Source organism: Plutella xylostella, chromosome 18 (assembly GCF_932276165.1).
Source record: "Plutella xylostella chromosome 18, ilPluXylo3.1, whole genome shotgun sequence".
Lineage (NCBI taxonomy): Eukaryota > Metazoa > Arthropoda > Insecta > Lepidoptera > Plutellidae > Plutella > Plutella xylostella.
This window is the reverse complement of record NC_063998.1, coordinates 7350698-7376336: the sequence shown is the minus strand read 5'-3', so window position 1 is coordinate 7376336 and position 25639 is coordinate 7350698. Positions and strand designations below refer to the sequence as shown.

At 37.6% G+C, this 25639-nt stretch overlaps 1 protein-coding gene, 1 long non-coding RNA gene and 1 other non-coding gene across 3 annotated transcripts in view; 2 read left to right on the top strand and 1 right to left on the bottom strand.

Annotated features, from left to right (window-relative positions):
* Window positions 1–352: 352 nt before the first annotated feature.
* Trnar-acg lies at window positions 353–425 on the top strand. Its single transcript has one exon. It is a non-coding gene; the product is annotated as a tRNA-Arg (tRNA).
* A 1320-nt stretch (window positions 426–1745) lies between these two features.
* On the bottom strand, window positions 1746–2023 carry LOC125489846. The gene is made up of 2 exons (XR_007267274.1): window positions 1961–2023; window positions 1746–1813 (listed from the first exon to the last, which is right to left on the bottom strand). It is a non-coding gene; the product is annotated as an uncharacterized LOC125489846 (long non-coding RNA).
* A 3686-nt stretch (window positions 2024–5709) lies between these two features.
* Window positions 5710–25639, top strand: part of LOC105381722 (homeobox protein unc-42) — a 28113-nt gene continuing 8183 nt past the window's right edge. Inside the window, exons 1-3 of the mRNA XM_038114120.2 lie at window positions 5710–6265; window positions 19402–19556; window positions 20793–20900. Of these exons, the coding sequence (XP_037970048.2) occupies window positions 5803–6265; window positions 19402–19556; window positions 20793–20900 (726 nt within the window). The 5' untranslated portion in view covers window positions 5710–5802. The remainder of the gene's footprint in view (window positions 6266–19401; window positions 19557–20792; window positions 20901–25639) is intronic.

Below are 25639 nucleotides of genomic sequence, written 5' to 3'. Positions count from 1 at the left end.
CAATCAAGATCTTCGATCAGAATCAAGTAAGTGGAAAACGTACATAAATTGTGTAAACTAACATATTATAATACTTAACTGCCTAACCCTTAAGGTAAGGGACATAGGTATTATGTTTATGTTATTTTAGCTTTTATCCATTTTGTATGAATAACAATGCGTATCCATAGCTAAATACATAACTATTAGTAGCAGTACTTAAATATCATACATCACTCGTATAGGTATAAAGTAATAAGCAATTTACGCTAATTAAATCACTGGTATCGCTATAAACACAAGATAACTAAAAATAAACCCAGTTAACGAACGTGTAGCTAAATATTGCTAATATTCGTCTTATGTTATCATCGGCCTTGTGGCGCAATGGATAACGCGTCTGACTACGGATCAGAAGATTCCAGGTTCGAATCCTGGCAAGGTCGAAATTCTTTTTGTGTTTTATTTTTCCGTTTTATTTAATGATAGTATAGCAAAATGAGAATACATTATTTTTTACAACTGTACTGGGTAAAAAACAATAAAGTAAAATAAAAATCTCAATAAAATGGAACCAGGTTCTTATTACAAAAGTCGTGCAGTAAGCCAAAAGAAGCTGACTCTGCAGTGATTATATACAATTTTCTTGAAAAAAATTCTTTACCCATGGTAAAAGGGTCAAATGATGATTAATTACCTAATTACTTAAGATTATATTATGTATATTTTTTTCGGGATTTTTGGTCTCAGTTCGTAAGTTGTTCAGAATTAGGTACCACCTGAGTGCCGAGTTTAGGCTTACTATAAGTGCCATTTTTACCATCTTACATTGTATCCTACATCCTACATCTTATACTCTAATTTAGGGTGCTCACACACGACCAACTTTTTGCTGGACAGAAAGATGGCCGTTTTTAATTCTTCTAACTACCTAACTAGGACGTGTAAGTACCCTACGTTGCACTATAGCAATCACTACATTATATTTTCCTCCTACAAAAAGTTATCACTTATTAATTGTGGGCCGTGTGCGCTTACCCTAAATTAAATTACAGATAACCTCGGCATAGACTAATAACACGAATTATTATAGTGCCACAATCTTATCTGTTCCGGTGGCGACGTCGTTGTGATCGAAACCAGTGATGCCATCGATTAAATTTTGCCTATTTCTAAATGGTCGATTCTAAATGAAAGAGGATATAATATATCAAACGACATTTGTTGTATAAAAAATTTGTCCACGGCGAACAGAAACAAAATTAGTCCTGATTATGTTCTGATATACTTAAGACATTAAATCTAGATTTTACAATTATATAGGTAATATCTGTGGGTAGTGGGAATAACGAGATAGATAGACTTAAAAGAAACTATTAAGTACTTAATTATTATTTATTCATTTATGAACACTTTATTATTTTCATATATTACATTCAAGTAACAAGAAACAAGAGCATAAAATTAAAAGAAATTCAGACAATGTACCTAAAATAGCGATCCTTGATTATGAAGGGACCAGCTACATCTGTTATAAATCTGAGGACGTGATGTGTGTGATGTGTGTAGCAGTGGTGTTTATGTGGATGTGCTTGAGCAGCATGTGAGCTTGAGATCGCTATTTTAAAAACTCCGCCTGTATACTTTTAGGCGCAGGCCACCGTACAAAGGCTAATTGTCAAAAATCAATTTCTTCCAGCCAACCCTTGATACTCGTAGTGGAAGAAGAAGATGATGATCATTAATCATCATTATTTCGTCTAAAATCACTGCAGGTGCGAGAAATTATTCTTGGTATACTGCCTAAGGTATAGGTTCGCAGCTTCACTCACACCTGTAATCAAAGAAAAATAAAGCTTATATACTTTCATCACGACCCATCCCGTCCCCACTGCTGGGGTACGGGTCTCTCGGGAAAATATTAATAAAATTACATGTGAGTATATGGGTAAAATTATTCGTCATATTTGGCAACACTAACCTGTAACCGCTGCAACTCGTTCTTCCGATTTTTCAAACGGAATTAAAGGCGCCTGAATACGTTATTCTTCTTGCATAAAAGCCAATATATCTAGTATTACTTTTCTTGCATCACTTTTCAGCGCTTTTGGCATTATTACACCCAGAAAATCACAAAACAAATTAAATAACAAATTGACAACTCAAATAACGCACAGAGTATGAAATGACGTTTGACAATGACGTCTCGTTAGTACGCATTTTGACCACCGGAACAGATAAGATTGTGGCACTATACTAATATTTATTAGTACCTATATGACATCCGTAAATGAAAGCTTTATTTTAAAACGGTATTATGAGTTCTGACAAGACTAAGCAAGTGGAACACCTCTAAAATCTTTACATAATATGTTATGATTTATACATTGTACCTATAGATATTCATTCTAAAATAGTAGCTAAGTAAATAATACATAACTATAAGCAACTACACACTCATAATTACTTCGTCAGTACACTCGGTATGTAAACTCCAGAGAGTACTTGACAAGGCTCTGACGTGTGCCGAGGTAAAGTTACTCGCATGAAATTTTCACACCCTGCCCTGAAGTTTGGGCCCACATTAAAACTTGGGCCCAGCTTCGCTCCTTACAATTAGCCCGCTCCACTTATGCGAGTTCAATCTTATGTGCCGAGTTGGGAAAGGCGTTTTAGTTTACAGTGTCTTAGTTGGCTAGGTATACACCTATTTGCATGAGTGGGTGGTAATAGTTAGTTTTAATGGTTAGGTACTGGGTATTAAAAGTTATAAGTCCTTAATGGTGTTCAATTCCAATTATTTATCAATAATTTTAAGATTATTTTTTTTACTAAGACTACCGAGCAAACATTGGCACCGGCCATTTTCACTGTATCTCAATATGAAAAATGTTTTCTATTAAACTGTGAATTTCATAAACAGCAGGCATAACATTACACAAAACCTACAGAACACTCGCTGGGAGCTGACAAGTCAACTAACTGTAAAATTATTTAACTTTATATTAGGTATAGCAGATACCGCGAGCTTCGCTTCGCCTTAAAAAGTTTTAACGTGGAAAAAAAGTATGTTCTTTCTGAGGGTCTAGACCATAATTATGTATACAAAATTTCATTCAAATCCAGTCAGTAGTTTTGGCGCGAAAGAGTAACAGACAGACAGACAGACACAGTTAGTTTCGCATTAAATTTATTATATTAGTTAGGATTAGGATATTCTAAATATAAATTGAACTTTTCTCAGATGTACGTAAGTACATATGAATTTACGTAGGAGGTACTTACTTACCACAGAATAATACATATAATACAGTAGGTACTGTAGTACGTAGACCACGTAGGTATATTTTATATTACTCCGATTCCATCAATCCTAACTATATATATTATATATTAGTTAGGATATATAATATATATATATATATATATATACCTACGTGGTCTACGTACTACAGTATATATAGGATATAGTAGTAGGATATAATATATATATATATATATATATATATATATATATTATATCCTAACTAATATTATAAATGCGAAAGTAACTGTGTCTGTCTGTCTGTCTGTCTGTTACTCTTTCTACTCCAAAACTACTGAACGGATTTGAATGAAATTTGGTATACAAAGGGTCTAGACCCTGGGAAAGAACATAGGCTACTTTTCATCCCGGAATTCCCACGAGAAAACTTTTTAAGGCGAAGCGAAGCGCGCGGGAATAGCTAGTCCTATATAATTTCCATACAAACTATATGTACTTACCTAAAGCTATATAATATATAAGTGCACTCACACATTGAAAAACTTGTTGTAAACTTGAACAACTCTTGCTCGCAGGAACGGGAAATCAATTAAACTAAGCGGAGAATGAAGTTTCCAGCATTTTACTTACTCCCCCTCGTGTAGGTACTGCTCGAGTTAAAAACCACTTAGTTACATTACATGTTATATGTAATGTAGGTAAAAGTATATTACACTCACGAGCAATGAAAAAGTTCCATAATTTATAAAATGTAGACACCAAATAGACCGCTATTTGAATAAATTTTTTTATTAGAATTTCATAAACATATTTTCGTTTTTAGTTGGTAATATTCGGACGCGCTGTTAAATTTTAGTTTAATACCTATTGAAGACGGTGTAGTGAAGCAAGTCTTTTCCGTTTAGGTGTAATTGTACTCGTGAGTGTAATTTTAACAATGTACCTACCCACAGCTCTACGTCCCATCATCATCAGTCCACTCACCTTCCCATCATCATCACACCACATGTTGTTGATAGGAAGATAAATAGGCCTCTATAAAGGAGCACCACACTCACTCCTCTACCTTCCTCATGCAGCCACTACCGGCTACCCGCGATCAAACCAATCGTTTCAGCGGACCGAATGGCGTCCCTCGACTTGGCAGCTCGTGGTATCCACCGGAGAACTTATTTAACCCATCGGGTCATCGTTTCATTGACATATACCTACCTAGCTAGGAATGGTCGAGGAGAATATGAGGGTAAACAAACTTTACAATGTGCACGTACAGAGGCTCTTAAAATTATCCTAATAATATTTATTTCGATTGGAAAGTGGTGTGGTTGAATTTTTATGAAGCAAAAAAAAAAAAAAAAATTTAACCGTAAATAATATGTCCTGTATCGGTTCCGTATTACTAACAATAGCTGATATTACTATATTTTGTATGGCCCTCTTTTTAAAACCTTTGTTACAAAAAACATTTGGCGTGCTAACCCGATACCGCTAATGATATTCATAACATCACATGGTGTATGCAAAGAAGGGTTACACAAAGATGTTATCTTTCAATACCAACTAGATATATCAATTCATACTGCACTTGTTGCCTGATGTGATGTAACCATAGATAATGTTGTAGGCAATTTGATATTTTTATTTGTTTTAATTAAAAATAAATTCTTCAGAGATAAATCTGCATAGTTCCTTTATAAAAATAAGTGCTGTTGACTTTGCAGTTGAATCCATTCCATTTGTTAGATTAAATAAAAAAAACTCGATTAAATAAAAATCTATGTACTTTAAAGCTAAAAAGCTTTAAAGCTTAAAAACTGTACTTTAAAGCTTAAAAAACTCGGATTAAATAAAAATCTATGTACTTTAAAGCTATGTAAAATATCGGTCAATCGAAAAGCTTCCTTCACCAATATTTCTTATTTGAAACCTACATTTGTGCCAGACAGGTAGATCGTTTCGATGGCAGTAAACCAAGCTATTTGCCATGTCAGTGAATATCGCCCGTCGACAGCGACAGCGGCGCGGCGGGCTATCGGAGTATCGATTATTTACTCCGCACAAACCTGAAACGAAGGGCATACACAACCTCATAGTTCATGAAAACGACACGACACTATTTATTGTTCATACAGCATAATGTAACAGTATTTTCACAGAGGTACTTTCAATGACGGCATATGTGATGGAACCAAGATATTGTGCAATGCATAAACTTTAAACGCAAGATCGCCGAGAAACAATGAGGACAATAAAACAAACAAAAGCGTATCTGCCCGGAGCGGTGTCGCGGCGACGCACCCCCGCCCGCGCGCCGGCCAATCACAGCGCGCCGTGCGCCGGGCCGGCCGCCCATTGGCTGCTTCCCGCCGCCCCCGGCCGCCCGCCCGGCCGCTAGCCCCACGCAGCATCCCTATAAAGATTTTACATCGATTATGGGGGTATCTTGTACCGGCGTCCCTGTCGCTCCCGCGCGCGGCAGAGTGAGCCCCTCTCGCGCAGTCGCCGACAATTAAAAGCGGGGCGGCTTGCGCTCGTGCGCGCGGCGCGTCGTCACTATAATGTGGTTAGTCAGTGAGCGCCGCGTGAGGCCCGACGGCGACGGCGGCTCCCCCGGCACGGACTGCGAGCAGCGCTGGCCGCGGCCCCCCACGGTGGAGTTCAAGAGCGCGGCGTGCGCGGCGGCCGAGGGCCCGCCGCTGCCGCTGCCCGACCCGCAGCAGTTCAACATCTTCCCGGCCTTCTTCAGCCGCCAGCTGAACTTCACGAGCGGCGGCGGGTGCCACCAGGGCGCCAAGATCATGGAGGAGCTGCGGCCGAACCTGGTGGGCGGGCTGCTGGGCGTGGGCGGGCTGCTGGAGGAGCAGCAGGCGCCGGCCGAGGCCAAGTACTCGCCGGACAAGGGCCGGAAGTGCAGCAACGCGTCGTCCAGCTCGGCCGAGGAGTTCGGCGGGCTGTACGCCGGCGAGCACGCGCCCACGCCGCCCGCGCCGCCGCTGTCCCGCTCGCTGCAGGACCACTCAGGTTAGTAAGCACTAGTCTGTCTGTTCAGTATTCATTCAGTGGTAGCTATGTTATTTTTTATTCTTTCATTTGATAATTAAAACAAATATAGTTCAATAGTTTCACAATCAAAGAACACAACGCCGTAAGCGTCGTGAAACGTAAAAATATTACATTATTTTTGACGCATTTATGAGGCACTCCCTAGTCTATCTCTTGTATTTGGTACCGACACAATAAGACACAGAAATACTGTAATAAGCATGTACTTAACAAATTACTTTTACGCATAATTATACATATTATGTGTGAGTTTAATAGTTTAATTACGTACCTTCTTACCTAGACAAGCTGTGATAAAAACATGTCTTGATAACAGTGGATTTCTCGGTCATCCCTCGAAAAAGATCTACATTTAACTAGTGCAGTAATTTATATTTCATATATTTATGTAGGTATATGTATCACATTACAAGTATCACTGTTAGATACAAAAATAACAACAATATAACAACTTTCATAAGACTGCTCCCCGGACAAATTAATAAGTATACGTACAACGAAACGTTACCAAAAAAAAATCGAATTAAATTGGCTATTGTAAATATTAGCCACCATCGCGAATCGTATGAATGACAAAAACACCACAAGTGACTTTACTGATAATATTTCTTTCTTTACAATGTAAGCTATCCCACGCTAGCACCGCATAGCAGTAAGGGTCACTAAACACTACACCTTTCAGTTTTCATAATATACGAATGCATTATATATAGGTGTAGTATATATATTATATATGTTATACATAGGTGGTGTAATTCTAAGTATTAGTATTTTAATGTGCGAAATAGACGTTAAGGTCATAAATTAAGGTTAAAATTCTTCGCTTATGGCTTCTTACTGACCATTAGTTTATCCTGCAAATTGTCTTCATGACCCTAACGTAAAATTTCCTCTTTATGAAAAACACGCTCCACTTTGACAACCTACCTCCGCAATTAATAGACCTATAGAGCATATTTTTACCTAAAATAGTAAGGAATGTGTTGCATGAGTTGCATTACAACGTCAAGGTCAATAGTTACAAACATAACTAAAAAAGGCACTCCCAACTGAAACAATAGCTAAAAGAGCTTTACAGAATAAAGGGAGTAGCACAAGGTTTTCGAGGGTTTCAAATTTCAGAATCAATATACTCTCAAGGTACCTAACAACAAATACATATCTTAGTTACCACAGTCATGCGGGATATTAATGTTTAATTCTTCCCTACGTCTGAAATTACTACAAAAATCTCTATGCTCAAATTTTTAAAATTTAGAATTTAAATAATGCTATGTCGCCGCCGCCGTAGTATAGCCGGTCCCAATTTTTGTTACGAAAATTTTATTTTAATAATTTTATTTTAACTTTACTTTTTATTAAAATAACATAATTAACTGCACATACCTATTTATTTTAATTTAAAATATCAATTAAATTAAATAAAAAAACATGAATTAAATAACATGAATTAAAAAACTACTATTACATACACAATATTGAGTGCAGCACTTGTAATTCGATTGTTTCATATAAAAGAAATCAACGCATAGTCGGAAACAATAAATAAAACTTTCAATTCATTTTAAAAATACTTTTAATTTGTTCTTTGATAATTAGCGGAATTTCACAATAATAATTCACCATTATTATCAATATTCTCACTGCGTCGGTACTCTTCCCGGAGGTTGTGATTATGATAAACTGTAGTAGGTAAATAATACGTAGGTATGTGACCTATGACCTACAGTGAAAGTTCTACAATAAAAATTACATTCATGCTAAAAAAACTGTAGTTGTTGTAAAATATTGGACATTTCTCAAACTCAAATGTTTTTGTCTTTGTAAATTTAAAATTCCGTTCTGAAAGGGCCGTTTCACTACTTACAACTATGAAAAGTTAAGACAATCCTCGATAAGCTGCTGAATACCTTCATCAGATTTTCGGACAACATTGCAGCTTAGACATGGAATTGCTTCCCAATGAAATGAATTTAGCATTTCAACAATACGGCCTCAAAATTAATCTGAATGAAACTGACCACATCACAACTTACTTACTTTGCTGACTCAGCGACCCGAAGTGGATTTGGCCTATGACATTAAAATGTTGTCCAGTCGGACACATTCAGCTCTATCAAGTCTTTGGAGACTTCGTCTTTCCAGCAGTGTCTTGTACGCCCCACCGGGCGACGCCTAGAAGGTTGATCAACATAGGCTTTTCTTGCAGCCTGATCCTTTCCCATCCTTTGTACATATCCTAGCCACTGGAATCGTCTTATTTTTTCGATGATGTTTGGCTTGGACACAATATTTTCGATCTCCCGATTGTACCTCTGCCTCCATTCCCCATATTATCCTCTTGTTGGCCTCAGAATCTTCCGCAATATCTTCCATTCCGCCACTACAACGTCAATTAAAATTTACTACACAACAATCACACCAGCCACCAATTTAAAATATCTGCACTGTATAATTACACTGCACTCTAGGAGCACAATGGATATAAAGTAGCAACTAAACATGTGCTCTACAAAAAGGAAGACTTGACTATCATCGAAGATCCCTTAATCTGTGAAGAAGTTTTTCATAAAGACATTGCACTTTATGTTTGTAAAACCTGGTCAATCAGAAGAAAATTAAAATAGTTACATAGAAGCGTCGAAAATGTGGTGCTGGTGAAGAATGGAAAAAATAAGCTGGACAGAAATGATGAACAATGTAAACAGTAGTGTAAAAGTACAGTAAATACAATGTAAACCCGAGAGGAAACATAAATAGGTCATAATTTTCTACTACACGATATTTTGCCACAAACGTTATCGAAGGCTAAATAGGGGGAAAGCGAGGAAGTCAAAGAAAAAGTTATGAAGAACAAGGTAAGGTCGTGCCGTACCAAGAGATGAAAGAACTGGCTCACTTGAGAGGCTTGCGAGAAGTACGCCGACATGAGGCTCAGGTAGAAGAGAAGAAGAAGAAGAAGTGTGTCAAGTAGATATAATTCTTGTGAGCAGTGCATTTTCATACTGTATAAGGAATACCTAGTTACTCGGAGAGACTCCCTTCATGCACCCGCCTGTACTTTTGCAACCGCGGACCTACCCTGAATACGGTTCCATCCATTGCTAGGAGGGTCACTCTAGATTACTAAAAACGAAGTTCCAGAGTGCTGCTACGCTAACTGCGATTTTAACAAGATGCATTTAACATACAACTCATAACATTAAATTCACAAATGCATGACTATTCTCTTCTATTCTCTTTGTGGAGTAAGTACCTGCACCTGGCCCTCTCGAATGAAACCTTTGTGCATATCCCCTAGGTCTAAACTGTCTTCCTAAAAGATAAGACCATTTCCTACTACACTTTTGTCCAGTAGGTGTTGGTGGGTTCACATATATTTAGCTGTGCTAAATCTAGATATGCATGTGTAGGTTTCCTCGCAATGTTTCCATTCACCGTAACCCTTAAGAGCGATGATATACATTGTGCCTACCTAAATTCCGAAGAACTCATTGGTACTTACATGTCAGGGCCAGGATTAGAACCCTCATCTCTGGCGAGAGAAGAGGATTCTTGGCTGAGCTACCACCGCTCCACTAATGCATGAGTTCTCTCATCACATGATCATCATATTCATATTCATTTATTGATAAATAAGCATTACTCGTCATTATACTTAAGATTAACATATTATAATCACAATATTATGACGACCGAATGGCGTAGTGGTTAGTGACCCTGACTACTGAGCCGAAGGTCCCGGGTTCGATTCCCGGCTGGGGCAGATATTTGTTTAAAAACAGATATTTGTACTCGGGTCTTGGGTGTTGATATTTATATTTAGTATCTATCTATCTATGTATTTGTGTAGATATATCAGCTGTCCGACACCCATAACACAGGTTCTGCCTAGCTTGGGGTCGGATGGCCGTGTGTGAGATGTCCCAACATATTTATATATATTTATTTATTATAGTATTAATAATTTCAAATAATTATGTTTCATCACGACCCATCACGTCCACACTGCTGGGGCACGGGTCTCCTTCCAATGAAGGAAGGGTTTTAGGCCTAGTCCACCACGCTGGCCTAGTGCGGGTTGGTGGACTTCTCTCGTGACTTTTTTATTGTAAAGCTAGTGTAACCCCTCGGTGGCTGGAGCGAGCTCACGTCCCCGGCTGTGCGCCGCGCCGCGCGCTGACGGCGGGACGTGCCCTGCCTTAGTTCCCGTGTCTATTCTATCTCTCGTGTATTCTATGGTAGGTGTATAGATGTGCATAGTATAGGTATAGAGTATGAATGAGATGGAATAAAGTGGAACTAAGACAAGGAAATCGCTGATTAGTGAGTAAGGTTTAGTTGAAGGTTAGATTACTTATAGGTTTATTTGTTGTTACTGGTGAACCTAACCTAACCTCCAGCTAAACAACTGTGATGTGATGATGTCGCAAATGGTTTGTTTTTATTTCACCATGGGCTATAGCTATCATACATGTTTACCCAGTCACTGTTAGTGAATAACTTAATAAAAAAATAATATACTACCCCAAGTATCCCTAACTATAGACCAAGTATTCACTTTAAGTTTGTAGGACTTGAATAAACCATTAGAATCCCAAGTTCAGATTTCTAAACACACTGTCAGTGACAAACACTAGAGGTAAAGACTAGGTGATCACCGTGGTGAAAGGATTGGCCGGCCAGATTACCTATAGCGTCTGTTGATGACTGCTCAGTGCCCAACCCAGGTGATATGTCACTTGAGGATTCATATTTCCAAACATAAATAATCCTAATTCCAAAAATACCGATTATTATACTTACCATACAAATAGAACACATCTCAAACCAACACACCTACATCCCGCAGAAGCAGCTTTTAAATGTACGGCACGTAACTTCCACAATGGCTGTGCGACTTGAAATTTCAGTCGCGCGACGCAGGGGGGTGTAGCGGAGTACAGGGGGGGGGGGTCGTTAGTGACGACATTTCGTATTCATGACGTAGGCCGACGGCCGATTGTTTGCAATATTACTCTAATTGGTATTGTAATTACTCGCATGTATCTCTACGTGATATGTGGACACGAGAATGTATACTTAATTGCGTTTAGTTAAAAGCGGGTATTGGTCATTTCGTCATTTGATGAGAGGTACTTATCTAGTTGGTGCTGATTGAAACTGTTATAGACTCCCCTATCCGTCATCTTTGTACCTTTTGTCTAAAGTTTAATATCCAGTTAACCGGTTCAAACTGACCATGGCGTTTGTAGGTACAATTTATTTAGAGTAAAGTTTTGGTGAAATAAACGGTTTTACTATTACTGGATACGAAATTCAAGTATTACAAAATAAAAATATATTAAGTAAAATATAAAATACTCTTTATACATTGTCCTCGGAATCGACGTGTTGATAATATAATGTAATAGAATAGGTTGTACAATACTACGACCAATTACAATTTATCGTAGTATCGGTAAATATCAAAAATATACAGCCAAGTTCCTCAAAGTGTAATGTCAAAATAAACAAGAGAATGTACACGCAAAGAAAAAATAAAGTAATTCAAAATTACTATTCTTTATTTAAAATCTAAAAAGTAAACTGTTTCATTCCTGGTTTGCACTTCATTTTCAGGAACGACTGCTTGAGCTTGAAAGAAAAATTTAACTTTCGTCAGTGTTTTGAGTTTCATTGGTTTTTCATTATTACTTTCTCCTTGGTTGAGGTTGTTACTTATTGTGTCTGGTTTGTTGAAATTGTTATTTAAACCATTACTAAAACCTCCATTAGGATTATTGCCTATATTTTGGCTTCCGGCTCCGTTGGCATTATTGTTATTATTATTTCCATTCAGTTTGTTTTCATTCTTTTGTTTATTCAAATTCTGCAATTTCTCAAGGAGTTTTTGACCATCGGCCAGTATCTGCTCCTTATTTTGGTTTGTGTTCATGTTGTTATAACCTCCAAGGTTAGGTCTTTGATTGTTCTGGTAGCCAAACCTGTTAGGGTTATTATTTCTGCCTAGATTCAACGATGCGAGATTAAGAACATTAGCATTAGGATTGATACCTGGATTAAGTTGACTATTTAACCCATTGCCTAATCCATTTAAAGCTCCTAATAATCCTTGAGATTGAGTGACGGGAGTACCTGAAAAAGATTAAGATTGTTAGGGTTAATTTATTGATCATTTAATTACTTAGGTCACCAATAGTTTTGGCAGCGGACGCCATGGTTACTTACTACAACTTGTTTTGTTTTTTGCAGCTTGATTTAAATGATAACGTATAAGAATTATGTTGCTATCCACAAGACTGTACTTATGCATAGGCAGTATAGGTACAGAATACACACACATTTTTTTCTACAAACAACATTATGAGATAGTGTTGCATTGCATTCTTATGGTGAATAGATGTTTGAAACCGGTGTTTTTTTTATTGATTCGTTACAAAAATACTAGCTTACTTAAGTGCAAAGCTATTTACGAATTTTACGATATAACTCTACCTAGGTGTAGATATACAAAACACAAATGGACAAAAATAAACAAATCAACCAAGGGGAATTTATAATAAAATTCGACATTTATGTAAAAAATAAATATAATTAGATTTGAAATACTTACTCAATAACAATGAAATGAAACACAAAACATCCCACTGAGACATTACTACAATCGAGGGTATTTAAATTTTACTTAAACATAAAATAGTCACTATTTATAAATTTAAATACGTAAACATAATATTAATACACGACATGCACGCATCACTTCCCGGATTTGACTAGTCAATAAATAGTTGAATCATTAAATAACTATTACTATAATTTACTAATAGATTTACCTGAGTAAATTACCTGAATTAATTGAAAATTGAACAAGAAAAAAGTGTCGTCTCGGAAGAAAGGGAATCCACTTTACGCTAATTAATAGACTTACTTAGATACTTATGATTGCTTTTACTGACGACGATTAATGACAAAGTGAAAATTATATAACTAAACATTAAAAGCAGAAAATACTTTTCTAAGGGCGTTTACACATACACATAAGACCCTATATCTACCAGCGATCATATGTATAACAGCACTGTATGCTAAACTGACAAATCTGTATCGGTAACCAGCTTAGTGCAAATTTCTCCATTGTCGGTTATCTAACCGACAGGGATTGATTTATAAATTAAACGTCATCTCTCTATATAATTCATGACATATGTGTCAAAAATTAACCACTACTCCCTGGTTATGCTCTAACGAGAATGGAGAAATTGACACTTAGTTATTCAGCCAGCCATGAATGAATATACGTCTTGACCTACCATTACTCACCACATTAATCAGCCATCAGTTAATCAGCAATCTACCCTTTTACATACTACTATTTATTTTTGGTCATGGCAAATCCCTGTAAGGGCGGATTCGACCAACGTCGAGTAACTTTTTACTCACGAGTAAAGTACCAGTTACTCGCGAGTAAGCAGATTTTGCATTCTACCCAACCTGAAACCAAGATAACTAGCTTATCCCAAGAATAAAATGTTATACCGCCAAAATTGACCGTGTAACGAGCTTATCCGAGAGTAATTTTGTAATGGCGGCAGCACATCAGCTGATTAGAAAACCGTCATAATGACATATAAACACATCTGTCAAAACATAAACAAAAGTACGTTAAAAGGCAAAGTCTCAGAATAACAACAGCGAATAAAATATTAAAACATAAAAAATTTCATACTTTTATAATCCATTCAAACTAAGTTGGCATGTCATTTCTATTGCATGCTTTGAAACGCAGCTATTTTTATTTTAGTTGCATTACAGTTTCGTTCCTCGTTCATTCAATTTAATCATGGTATAACTTGGTAGAATGCAAATGTACTTATCCTAGATATTTACTCGCGTATAATTTTAATTCCGGTATAGTTATTCTCGTGTAACGTGATGTTTGGACGAATTCACCCTAAGTCTTTTTACACACCTTGACTAAATGACAGCTGCTATGCGAACACCGATACATTGACCGGCGCATATCGACATAAGGGCGCTGTCACAATGAAGTGGTTTACAATAAACTGTGTCGCGTGGCGGTCGCGTGTCGCACCGCACCTGCAGTGTGCCCAGTGAGCACTACCCTTTATAATGTGGCCGGAATTTGGTCTTTAGGTTTTTCAAACTTCAAACTTCAAAATCATTTATTTGTGACACATAGGTTTCAGACAGGTGTTTACAAAGTCAGTTTTAAATCTACTGCTATGGTCTACCGTAAAGGTGTACAAATAATATTAGTTATAAATTGATGTTGATTCTGAAGGCAGAAATTCTAATTTTAACGCTGTCAAACTAAAAAAATTGCTAGCATAAAATGACATTTACGGAAACAATCATAGAGTCGAATTTTAAACAAAGAAATTAAGGTTTTGACATCGCTAAATTTAAAATTTCCGCCTTCAGAATCGATATCATTGATTATATAAAATATTTAAATGTCATGCTATGTCATGCTATGATATCATACAGAAAGTCAAATTACCTACATAAATTGTTTAGATAATTTATATCTGTTGGTTATCTATTTTTATAAGTTACATGTGTTTTGTTTATTAAAATGCTGTTTCACCAAAGCCTGAATTTATGATACTGTTTATCGATACATCTTTAATGGTATCAAAATAACGCATTTAGCATTTTTCAGTCATATTGTTTAATAATATTTCGGTTGAAGGTATTTTTAAAGAACAATGAATACTTATTATGGGTTAATCTTACTAAATCCCATTTGACCCTAACCACTTCTAAAATCACTTAAAAGTGTACTAAAGAGCGAACCAATATGCGCATAATCAATCTCGTGTAAAGAGCCACTCGACATAATAGAGAGTCACTTCACTCGCACCCAACTACCAGTAAAACCAACAATCATTCAACAAAACTCATAATTCTTAAGAACATGGGATAAAGTACAAAATCGAACAGAAAAGAGAATGATTTAGTTGGTCTTCGCGTCACCCCTTGGCCGTGCGCGCGCGCATAAAATCTGTTAAACCCATTGTAATTGCTCACATTCGATGCGGATTGAAAGGATCAGCTGGAGCTTAGTTTGTGAATGAAGTTGTAAAAAAAGTTGGTGTAAGTATACTTACTTTTGTTGCAATAGCTTTATGAGTAAACGTGGCAGAGATAAATACATTTATTGCAGTTGGATGTGGTCAGTTTGTTATAGTTGTACCAATGATTGAAATTTTTTAATTATTATTATACAAAGTTAAATAGGTATCGTATTTATGCTACGAGTACAATAACAACATTTCTGAACTCCATAGTGGATTAAGCGGCAAATATTTCATTTTAACAATCAGAAATTTTACAGGTACCTAAGCATATTTTGTGGAGACGGCTCCAGGGAATATGGACCATACCCATATTAATGGCCTTAAAATAACTTATATTGTAAAAGCAAGTACTTATGTACTTATTGCAATATAAATCATCGCATCAGATGTAAAAGAAAATATACGATTTTGGTTCTTAGAAAGTTTTTTCAACTTTGCACATCGATTTAGCGGATCCAACCTATGAATAAAACTATAAACCTAAGCTATAAATACGTATGAATGATTTCTATCAGAGCCGCGCCCTGCGCCACCCGCGGCGGCCCGCGGGGCGTCGGGCCTGGCTGGTGGCATATGTCACCAACTGGCCATCCACTCTCATATTATAAAAATCATAGAAGTTAGAACTATAACTGCGAGTTTCAGTAACTCTTCCTACCGATGACTGGTCTTTCATTACGATTTTGGCAGTGTGTAACTTTTTATGTGTCAAAATAATATGAAAGTAGGTAAAGTTATTAAAACTGGCAGTAAGTTGTCATAAAATAACTGCGTTACTCCTATCTGCTTTTAACCCATCATCAGCGGACAATCGTATTTCGAAGTGATACAACACTTTGGTGGCGGTAGTAGTGTCTAATGTGGTAGGTCAACTTAATTATGAATTAATTATGTTTCCAACAAAAACAGGTTCAATGCAGTCTGTTGTAACCAGGTTGTAACCCATATGCAACAACAGTTTTCAAGCAACAATCGAGAGAACTATTGTTGCATTAAACTAAAATTATATTTTTGTAAAGCAAATCTATTGTGAATAATAATGCTACATACATATTTGGCGATATTCCACAATAATTACACCAAAACGAGTAGCAGTCACCCAATCTGTCACAACTACACCAAGAATTGTATGCCGATTCACAAATAGGTACATTTTGGGTACATTTGTAGTGCAACAATGGCGGCACCCGACACCGCTCACAGATGGCGCGTGTGTCAATCGTCGTGATGACAGTAATTAGGGATTACCACCCTAATGACAAGTTACATTGAGTCTCGCGCACGCCCCACAAATGTTCCCTTCTGTTGAGATACAAGTAAATATTGTTCAGCGGCGTATCTTGGCTCGGTGGGCACAAGTCAAGTGAGATACCATCACATGTGAATTGATGGTTTTGTATTGATAGATTATCTATCATCTAAGTAATTGATTGTTACGAGTAATAGAGTGATGATTATTGAATGTGATACTTTTTAACACTAAGGTTTTGTACTGAATCGCAGTGTTATCAACATTCTCCACCACTAAACTACACTGAACGCTCCGATAATATAAAAACAGGACGAGCATTGACCAAAAAATTACATACAAGCGTCCTCTAATAGGTTAATTGCATTTTTCTAAAACGTCGACTAAAATTTCAAACCAGAAAAATTGCCACCAAAGCCCCTAAAAACACAGGGAAGCGACTAAAAAAGCAACCTTTTAAACGTTAAAAGGCCCCGTTTACCGCGGACGCAAACACTTAGCCCCGATGTTAATTAATAAGTAGCTGGGACACCGTCAAAGGGAATGCATGAATACTTGGCAGAACAACCTCCGTCGCTTTTAAAACTTCCCCCCTTAATTCGAAAGCTCAGAGAAACCGAAGGTAAACTGATTACGTTGCCAATATGCGAATTTTTCAGAGAGAGAAACGCTTAGAGCGCACGTTTGATGTGTCGCGCATGAGAGCCAGTTAGAAGGAGTATTGCGTTACTGGAGTAATGGCAGGACACGGAATCTTGGGAGTAGCATTTCATGGAAAATGGTAGGATTGTAATGTAAACAAGAGGAGGCGGGAATCAGGGTCGGTGTCTTGGAATCATTGGGTTACCGGCGTTAGTGGAGGAAACGCAATTACAATTAGTCGGCGGTGGCCGGCGAACTTGACCTAGGGCAAGCGGCATCGATCGCCGCTATGCAAATGCCAGCGGCTGCCAAACGGTTTCTTTGCCCCGAGAGGCGTCACACCCGACCCTATCCGGTTACGCGGCTCATTTCAGGATTTACTTTACATATTTCAGGTTCAGCTATTTTGAAGACTTGCGTTTGGCCTGTACAAGTTAGGAACAGGGAAGCGTGACGCCATATCCTACTTAATCGTTTAGAATGCTTGGTTTATCGTTTTCTTTGCTCGGAGAAGCCTACCCTAGCAAGTATTAGACGGTTGTTGGCTGATCATATACAGGGTGGAATTTTTTGATACCACCTGAAGGGGAAGTACTCTTAATAATGTAGATAGAAAATTATACTGAAAGAAAACATTGCTTTATTTTGAAAAATATATAAAATTGCATTGAAAGATTTTTGAGAATTCGATTGCCGCACCTGTCAGACGTAATTGAAACGACTAGAATCTGTAAACATAATACATCCTGTACTTTTATTATATCGATGGTATCCATTTAGGATGAAATCCCTTTCACTTCATAAATGAAATGAAAGGAAATCAATGCAATCTTAAATTATTTATTCGATGGGTCAAGTTGAAGCACTTCCATTGTTGGTTTCTCATTCAATAAATAAGGCTTGCAGTGAGTTTTTTTGTAACGCGATTTTTGTTAAGTGCCTCCTTCTTCTTTAAACGACCTCTCCACTACTTCTGTAGGTTGCAGCCTAGTGCAACCATTTTCTTCTTGATTTGATCATAGAATAACGCGGACTCGGGTCTATACATATATATTTTATTATCTTCTGTAACACCAAATTTTGTCCCTTCTTCTTCTTATAGTGCCTCTCCATCATTGGAGGTTGGCAGTCAGCTCTTTGCAGCGCTCTCTATTCCTGGCTGTTTGAAATAATTCTTCCACGGTTTTTACACCGGTCCACTCTTTGATGTTGCACAGCCACGTCCCCTGGGTACTATATAATACCCAAGCCATTAAACTACTAGCCACCATCAATTTTGTAGATTGATCTAGCTAGCTTTATTTAAGGAAAGTTTGTTTGTCATTCATTTAATTTATTTATTTTTAAATTAATTTATTTTTTAAGTTAATTAATTTTATATAATTTTAATAATATTCAGTACTTACATATGCACAGCTTTGTTATTATAATTCTATTGGAGGAGCGCTGATGCCTGATGTACAGGTCTCTGGCCTAGTTCAGGCACAGATGTTTAAGTGTTACATTAAAGAGAAACTCTGTAAAAAAGCTTATTATAAAATTGATGATTACTTAGAGGACGTTAATGCATGGCTGTGATAAATAGTTAGCTCTGCTCATATTATTATTATAATTATTATTAAGCTTATAAGTATTGTATACTAACTAGAATTAAGTCTTTTTTTGAAAAGATGGCTCAGGAGTTTCTTGCCTCCGTTCTTCTCCTTAGACAGAAAGAGCTCCCCTTATCCGAACGGAGAGTAGTTTGTAAAAATTGACGTTCATCAGAAAATTTTATATTTTTACGATGAATAAAAAAAATTGAGTTTGAGTTTGATGCAATTTTGTAATTAGATTTAAGCTTTTTCTGAATAAATTATTATTATTATATTATTATTATATACTTCCCGGCTCTTTTTTCTACAGCCACCATTATCTTCTTCGTTTGGTACTATCATAGAACAACGCGGACTCAGGTGTATACTCCAATGGCACGCCAGCAACCGTTTTTCTTCCCGAGTCTTTTTTCAGCAACAACTGTCTACCATCCTTGACCTCCATGACTCCACCTCCTCCCACTCCCATTTTTTTTAATTCTTATTTTATTCTCCTTGTTGCAGCGGAAGGCGCGTTCAAAAAGTTAAAGCCGGAGCCCGGCGGGGGCGCGGGAGCCGCTCTGTCCCCGGCGCTGGGCCCGCAGCACGCCGGCCACACGCCCACCACCGCCTCCTGCCCCACCCCCGCGCGGAGACGGCATAGGACCACCTTCACACAGGTAAGGAGTAGACGTGGTGTTAGACAGGAGACGGCATAGGACCACCTTCACACAGGTACGGGAGTAGTCGAGGTGGGAGCCTGGACATGACTAGAAGTAGAGCCAAATGGAATGGCCGTGAAAAGCTGAAACGCTGAGAACGTCTTTAAATTATGGGTCAGCCAGGACTTCAAGCATGTGGTTGACAAGAACCAGTAGGCATGAAGTGGATAACCCTGCAATTAATTGCAGGGATATCCACTTGGGTGTGGTAATTAATCCACTTAATGTATGGCATCAGGTCAGCCAGGTGCCAAGTTAACCCGTCCGGATAGTAGAAATGATATCCAAAAGTAAACAGAACCAATTTCATTTTGCTCAGCTCTCAACCATATCTCCCTTTTCTGTCATCTTCAAACGTGTTTATATCCATGTCTAATACATGCATAGGTAATATCAAAAGTGGTCACTGATAGTCAAAGTCAAAATAGTGCCACTTTCAGCTGTTTGGCTACTCATAGCTGAACAGTGGGAGGTGGTATTGAAACTCATGTAAAAAACTTCGCAGAACAAACATTATTTGATCTATGGAGTACCTAAAGTTCGAGTCGTCCTCGGCTCACCAATCGACTAGGAAATAGAGGCTTATTCAATCAAGCAACGTTCTGTTTGCTTCCTGAAGTCTCAAAACCTCACCATACAGACAAGGTAGTACTTAGGTATGATTTGATTTGGAGACATCAGACGTGGTACAGTTGAAAGGTCGTCTCCGGTAATTGATTTAATGCACATTGGTTTCTACCGAATCCCATTCTATTATATGGCAAGCTGTATACGGAGGTAGGTTCTTTGATATCAGACCAGACGAGCATCCAGCAACTATACTTGTGTAGACTAGTCATGATACACCTTTTGATATGACGCGGCAGCTTTGATCTTAGCTAAACGATCAGTTCCTGTTGGTTTTACTAACCATGAAAGAGGAAATTGTTATATTGGAATATAATGATCGTAACTCTGGCACATTATGGCTGGATGGTTCTGAATTCGGCAGGGTATCTTTTATGAGTAAAGAATTTACCTGGTTTGGGTCAGGCCATGTGTGAGACTTCCTCAGATATTTTATTTATTTATCATAATATTGATTGATTGTGACCATAAAATAGCAGATTCGGACTAACAAACAACCTGTGCCTTGCCTATAGCGCCGCTTCATTTCCTTACAAATGTGTAATTTATGTATCATTTGGTCTACAGGAGCAATTAGCAGAATTAGAAGCGGCGTTCGCGAAGTCGCACTACCCCGACATATACTGTAGAGAGGAGCTGGCGAGGACCACCAAGCTCAACGAGGCGAGGATACAGGTCAGTGTCCTCATCTTCAACTACATACCCTAGAATTCATAGAGCTTTTTATCACTTCAAAACAGTTTTGGGACCCCTTATCAAAAACGAGTTTTGACAACGGTTTTCGGATTCAAAATGTATTGAATTTGACACCTAGGTACTTAAGGTACGTCCTAATGTTACTTTTTTTTTACTTCGCGATAACCTCACTGTTTCTGTCTGTCATATTTCTCTATTTTCGGTTAGAGCATAACCAGGGAGTAGTGGTTGACTTTTGACACATCTGTCATGAATTTTATATGGAGATGACGTTCAATTTATAAATCAATCCCTGTCGGTTAGATATGGAGAAATTGGCACTTAGCAGCTGATAATGATCTTGGTTGGTTTGCATGGTCATAGTTATACGTCTTGAACTCCTATGTTAATATTTAGTGTTGACACTCAGCGGTAACTTTTATTACATTTGAAAAATCATTAATGCAAGGGGATTAATCGATTGGAATCATCCTTTTTTTGATGAAATGAAATCATGCATTTCTCCATAGCAGGACGACTTGCTATTGTGGCTATAATAAAACTATCAGCAAAGAAATGATAAAGATATAGTCATTTAGAAGCGCTATACTCAGTTAATTAATCATAATTAATTAATCACGGTAATCACTAATCACACCTTGCACTAATGCATTAGCTTAATTTTAAGTAATTTTGAGGATAGTTATTTGTATACCATAAACTGTAAAGCACTGGTCAAACTAAGATATACGCGTACATTGCCATCAATCTCAAAATCCTCCAACCAAAATTCAAAGCAATAGCCATAAAACGGACTTCGAATTCATAAATGCTAAATCTCGGTAAATTCTGGCGAGTGGCGAGCGTCCGTCCGCCGGCGGAGAGAGCGGGACAGAGCATGCGTCCGTCTCACGACAAGAATCGAGTACTCGAATTGTCGAAATATCAATGATGCGAATACTCGGCTAATGCAATTTGTGCGTGCCCGAGGCGGATTGGATTAAGCGACATCTGTCGGGCAAAAGTAGCGATGCGAGCGCGATCTTATCAGTTTTAAAACTGTGTCCCTTGTGATGGCAAATTTGCGCATTGTATGAATATTTTATGAGCACTTTTAAGTTTTATTATTTTGTTTTTAAGTAACAATGATCTGTTTCTGCGTATAAGTACAAAATGAAAAAGTGTATCAAATTTAAGTTTTCGACGGTAAACTAGTAGGAGGTAGGATACTACCACCAATCACAGAATACTACACAACAAAATATAAAATCTTAAAAAATTAAATTATTAAACTTCCCAAAAAATTCACAACAACATGTTTTATACTTCACCAAACGCCCCAATTCGAACATTCTTTTATTTCCAAATCGGCAAAAACGCCTAATAGATTCCATAATTCAATATTCCCTGTATCACCCTCTCGTGCGTAGTATAGGGGGATGCGTAGCAGCGTCGCTACGCGGCTACGAATCTCGTAGCCTCGGCGTAGCATAAGCGTAGCAATGCTGTATGTAGACAAAATTGTTATTTACATGGATTTAGGTCCGTGTTTGTAAAGCTTTAAAAATAGAATATCTTTTCAGAAACATACATAATTATTATATTAGCATGGGTTTAGGTCCGTGTTTGATAGAATATCTTTTTATAATCTTAGAAGACAATCTTATAAAGCAGATCCGGTATAAAACTCGGCGTCACCGGAGTGATTGAGAATAATTTACTGAGAAAATTGAAGTGAATCCATGTCACTGGCTGCGTACACCCGTACTTAACCTCCATTAACTTTCACAAAAGAGCCCCGACGTTACATTTTATTCTCCGCGCACTTCATCGGGACGACATTACTCTTTTCTTTTACGAGCAATATGTGACGAAGTTCGAGTTAAGAAAATGAAAGGTTCTGCGAAATGTCATTAGATCGGAGACTTTCACCTACCCACCGTTAAAAGCACGAAAACACATGTACAACTACACACGACCATGTATACTGTACGTGTGTAGGTGTACGGAGGAGGCTATTAACATTTAGGCGACAGCACATAAGAATGTAAACGTTAAAGACGACGACGTCGCTCTCTTGGAGAAATTTCGATATAAAAATACGGGCTTGTCGAGCTCGGGGGCGCGGGGCGGGCGGCGGGGCGCGGGGGGCGGGGGCGCCCTGAGGCATTGCAATCCCATCAAATGGATCCGTAACGAAGTTAGCCGCTCATCCCCGCGCCCCTCCACATTGTCTCTGCCCTCAAATGAATTCTACAATTGGAAATAAGAAAATGTTTTGTTGGGTCCTCGTGCTTTTTCAGTTTAAAGGCGAACGTTTGCTCGAGATAATTCTCTCTAAGAAAATAGGTATTTCGTTAAACGTTCGAGAGTTTGTTACGTAAATTGATGATGTTCTATTTATATTGTATTATGTAAAGTTGAAGGGATCTTTTTAAAGGTTTATTGGGTGATCTTATTTATAAAAAAATATATGATATTGTGGGAATATCGGGATTAGTTACACACGGCTATCCAACCCTAGAGTAGGTTAAGCTATAAGAGTATAACCTACTTCATGGGAGTCGGAGGGCTGATATATTTACAAAAATACGCATTATATATACTATATATACTTATAAGATAAACAAAACCGATATAATGTAAATAAATGACATGTGCTCATCATACTTAAGTTTGCCCTGGACGGGATTCAAATCCGCAGCTCCGTTCTTCTGAAACATATTTAAAACTGCCTGAGCTACGGTTTAATTGTATAAATACTAAAAAAGTTAAATACAGATTTGGTTTTTATTTGAAAACGACGAATACGAGTATCTACGAAATTAACATGAGTGACTGAGACTTATTCCTGGAACTATCGTAAAACCACTGAAAAAGGAAATTGGTTCGTTTTACGTCACAACGCTCTCCCTCTGTTACGATAAAAAATATATAAAACTTATCCTGTTTCACTACAAATTGCTTTCTACAAAAATATATCGTACCAACTATCTTTTTGTAGGGCTATACGTTTGCAACCTGTAACTGTGAGCAATGTCAGCTTTTTATACATTCTATCTTTACTCACATCAGGGCCATAAACAAGCCTTTATAATACTTAAATAAAAATTAAATGTTTCTAGGTTTCTAGTTCTCTAGTATAGATAACATCTCTAGGTCTCTCATTGACTGACAACCGTGGAATTGTTCAAACTTACTTCTCTCCGAGAATCTAACCATCACTTTAGGTATCAACATAACAGCACGTACTCTCGCATCGATCGACATTATGTACCTACACGGTTGTTGGCATTTAGCCGGAGGGAGTATAGGTTATTTGTGCGGAGGGAGCGAGGGCGCCGCCCCACCCCGCCCCCTAATCAGTTCTAATCACCATATCAAACGGTGGCTCTCATTCCTGTTGACAATACAGATTATACTACCTACTATTGTCTGTCGCAGAATGTATAGTTAGCGAAAGAGATATGCGTGCCACCCCAGCGCAAACGGTTTGGTCCTCAGGCTCGTGGGTGGAAGATCGACGAATATAAAACATTCTATACCTAAAGGTAAATTATTTTTCATGTCATGTATCACCCGTGAGTGGATCATAAAATTTAAGTACTTGCGCGGGGGTGGCTAATGTAGCTCTTTTGATGACTGTACCATGCCAGCCTCAGCTGTAATGTTAGTTGAGTGTACGCTGGTAATAAATGCGGGTATGACAAAGCGAGCGAAGGCCGTGCCATGTAGACAACATGGTAAAGCGTATCACTAAACCTACTACTCTATCTACTACGTATACAAATTTACTATATCGACGGTGGAAAGGCAGAATGTTTTATCCGCCACTTTTGGCGAATATGAGTTATATACACCGTTGGAATCGCCTGATTTTTCTCTTTTGAATGGTGCGGGTCTCGTTTCGATCTGAGCACTTTTTTGGCGCTTAAGACATCGGTGATTTTGGAAATCTTAATACTTTTTTCTTGTATTAAGAGCCACTTTTTTAGTCATTTGTATGTTCAAACATACATGATCAATAATAAAGTTATATAAAACATTTTACCCTTACTAAAACAGTAAAACACTGTGACTTAATTCATTTTGAATTAATGTGAATTTGTATAATTAGTTACTTAAGCGACCTACCTGATTGCGAAATGTAACATAATGGATATAAAACTAAATGCCTTCCTGTCAAATATAACATAAAATCACTTAATATATTTTACGTAATTGTAATTTAAGCCTCACTGGCACTTAAACCATTTTACCGGTCAGTCTTACTCGCGGCGTTTGGCGGTTAATACAACTTTACCTAAATCTGTTTAATGGTACAATTGGCACTTAAGCGGTTTTTTGCGATTTGTAGATAATTGATATAAGTGATATAAAACAATTCAAAAGAATCGCAATGAAGCGGTTTATGGTGTTTAAGCTGTTATATTATTATTATATCCAGAAGGATATTGCGTGAAAATGCCAATATATAAATAGGACCGGTTGGAAAGGTGTCGCTTCAGTACCCCGCCGGGACGTTCATTCGGAGAGGACATGCGTCTATGCGACAGTTGGCGCCGCGTGCGCAGCGTAATTACGTAGGTGCAAACTCAGATTCGTTCGCCAGTATAAAACTATTTATAAATATTTTTTTATTTTATCACCAGATAACTACATTAAATTATAATATCTATTATATTACGGTTCTAAATAATAGTGTTGCTATAATATTTATTGAGTTATTAATAAAAATA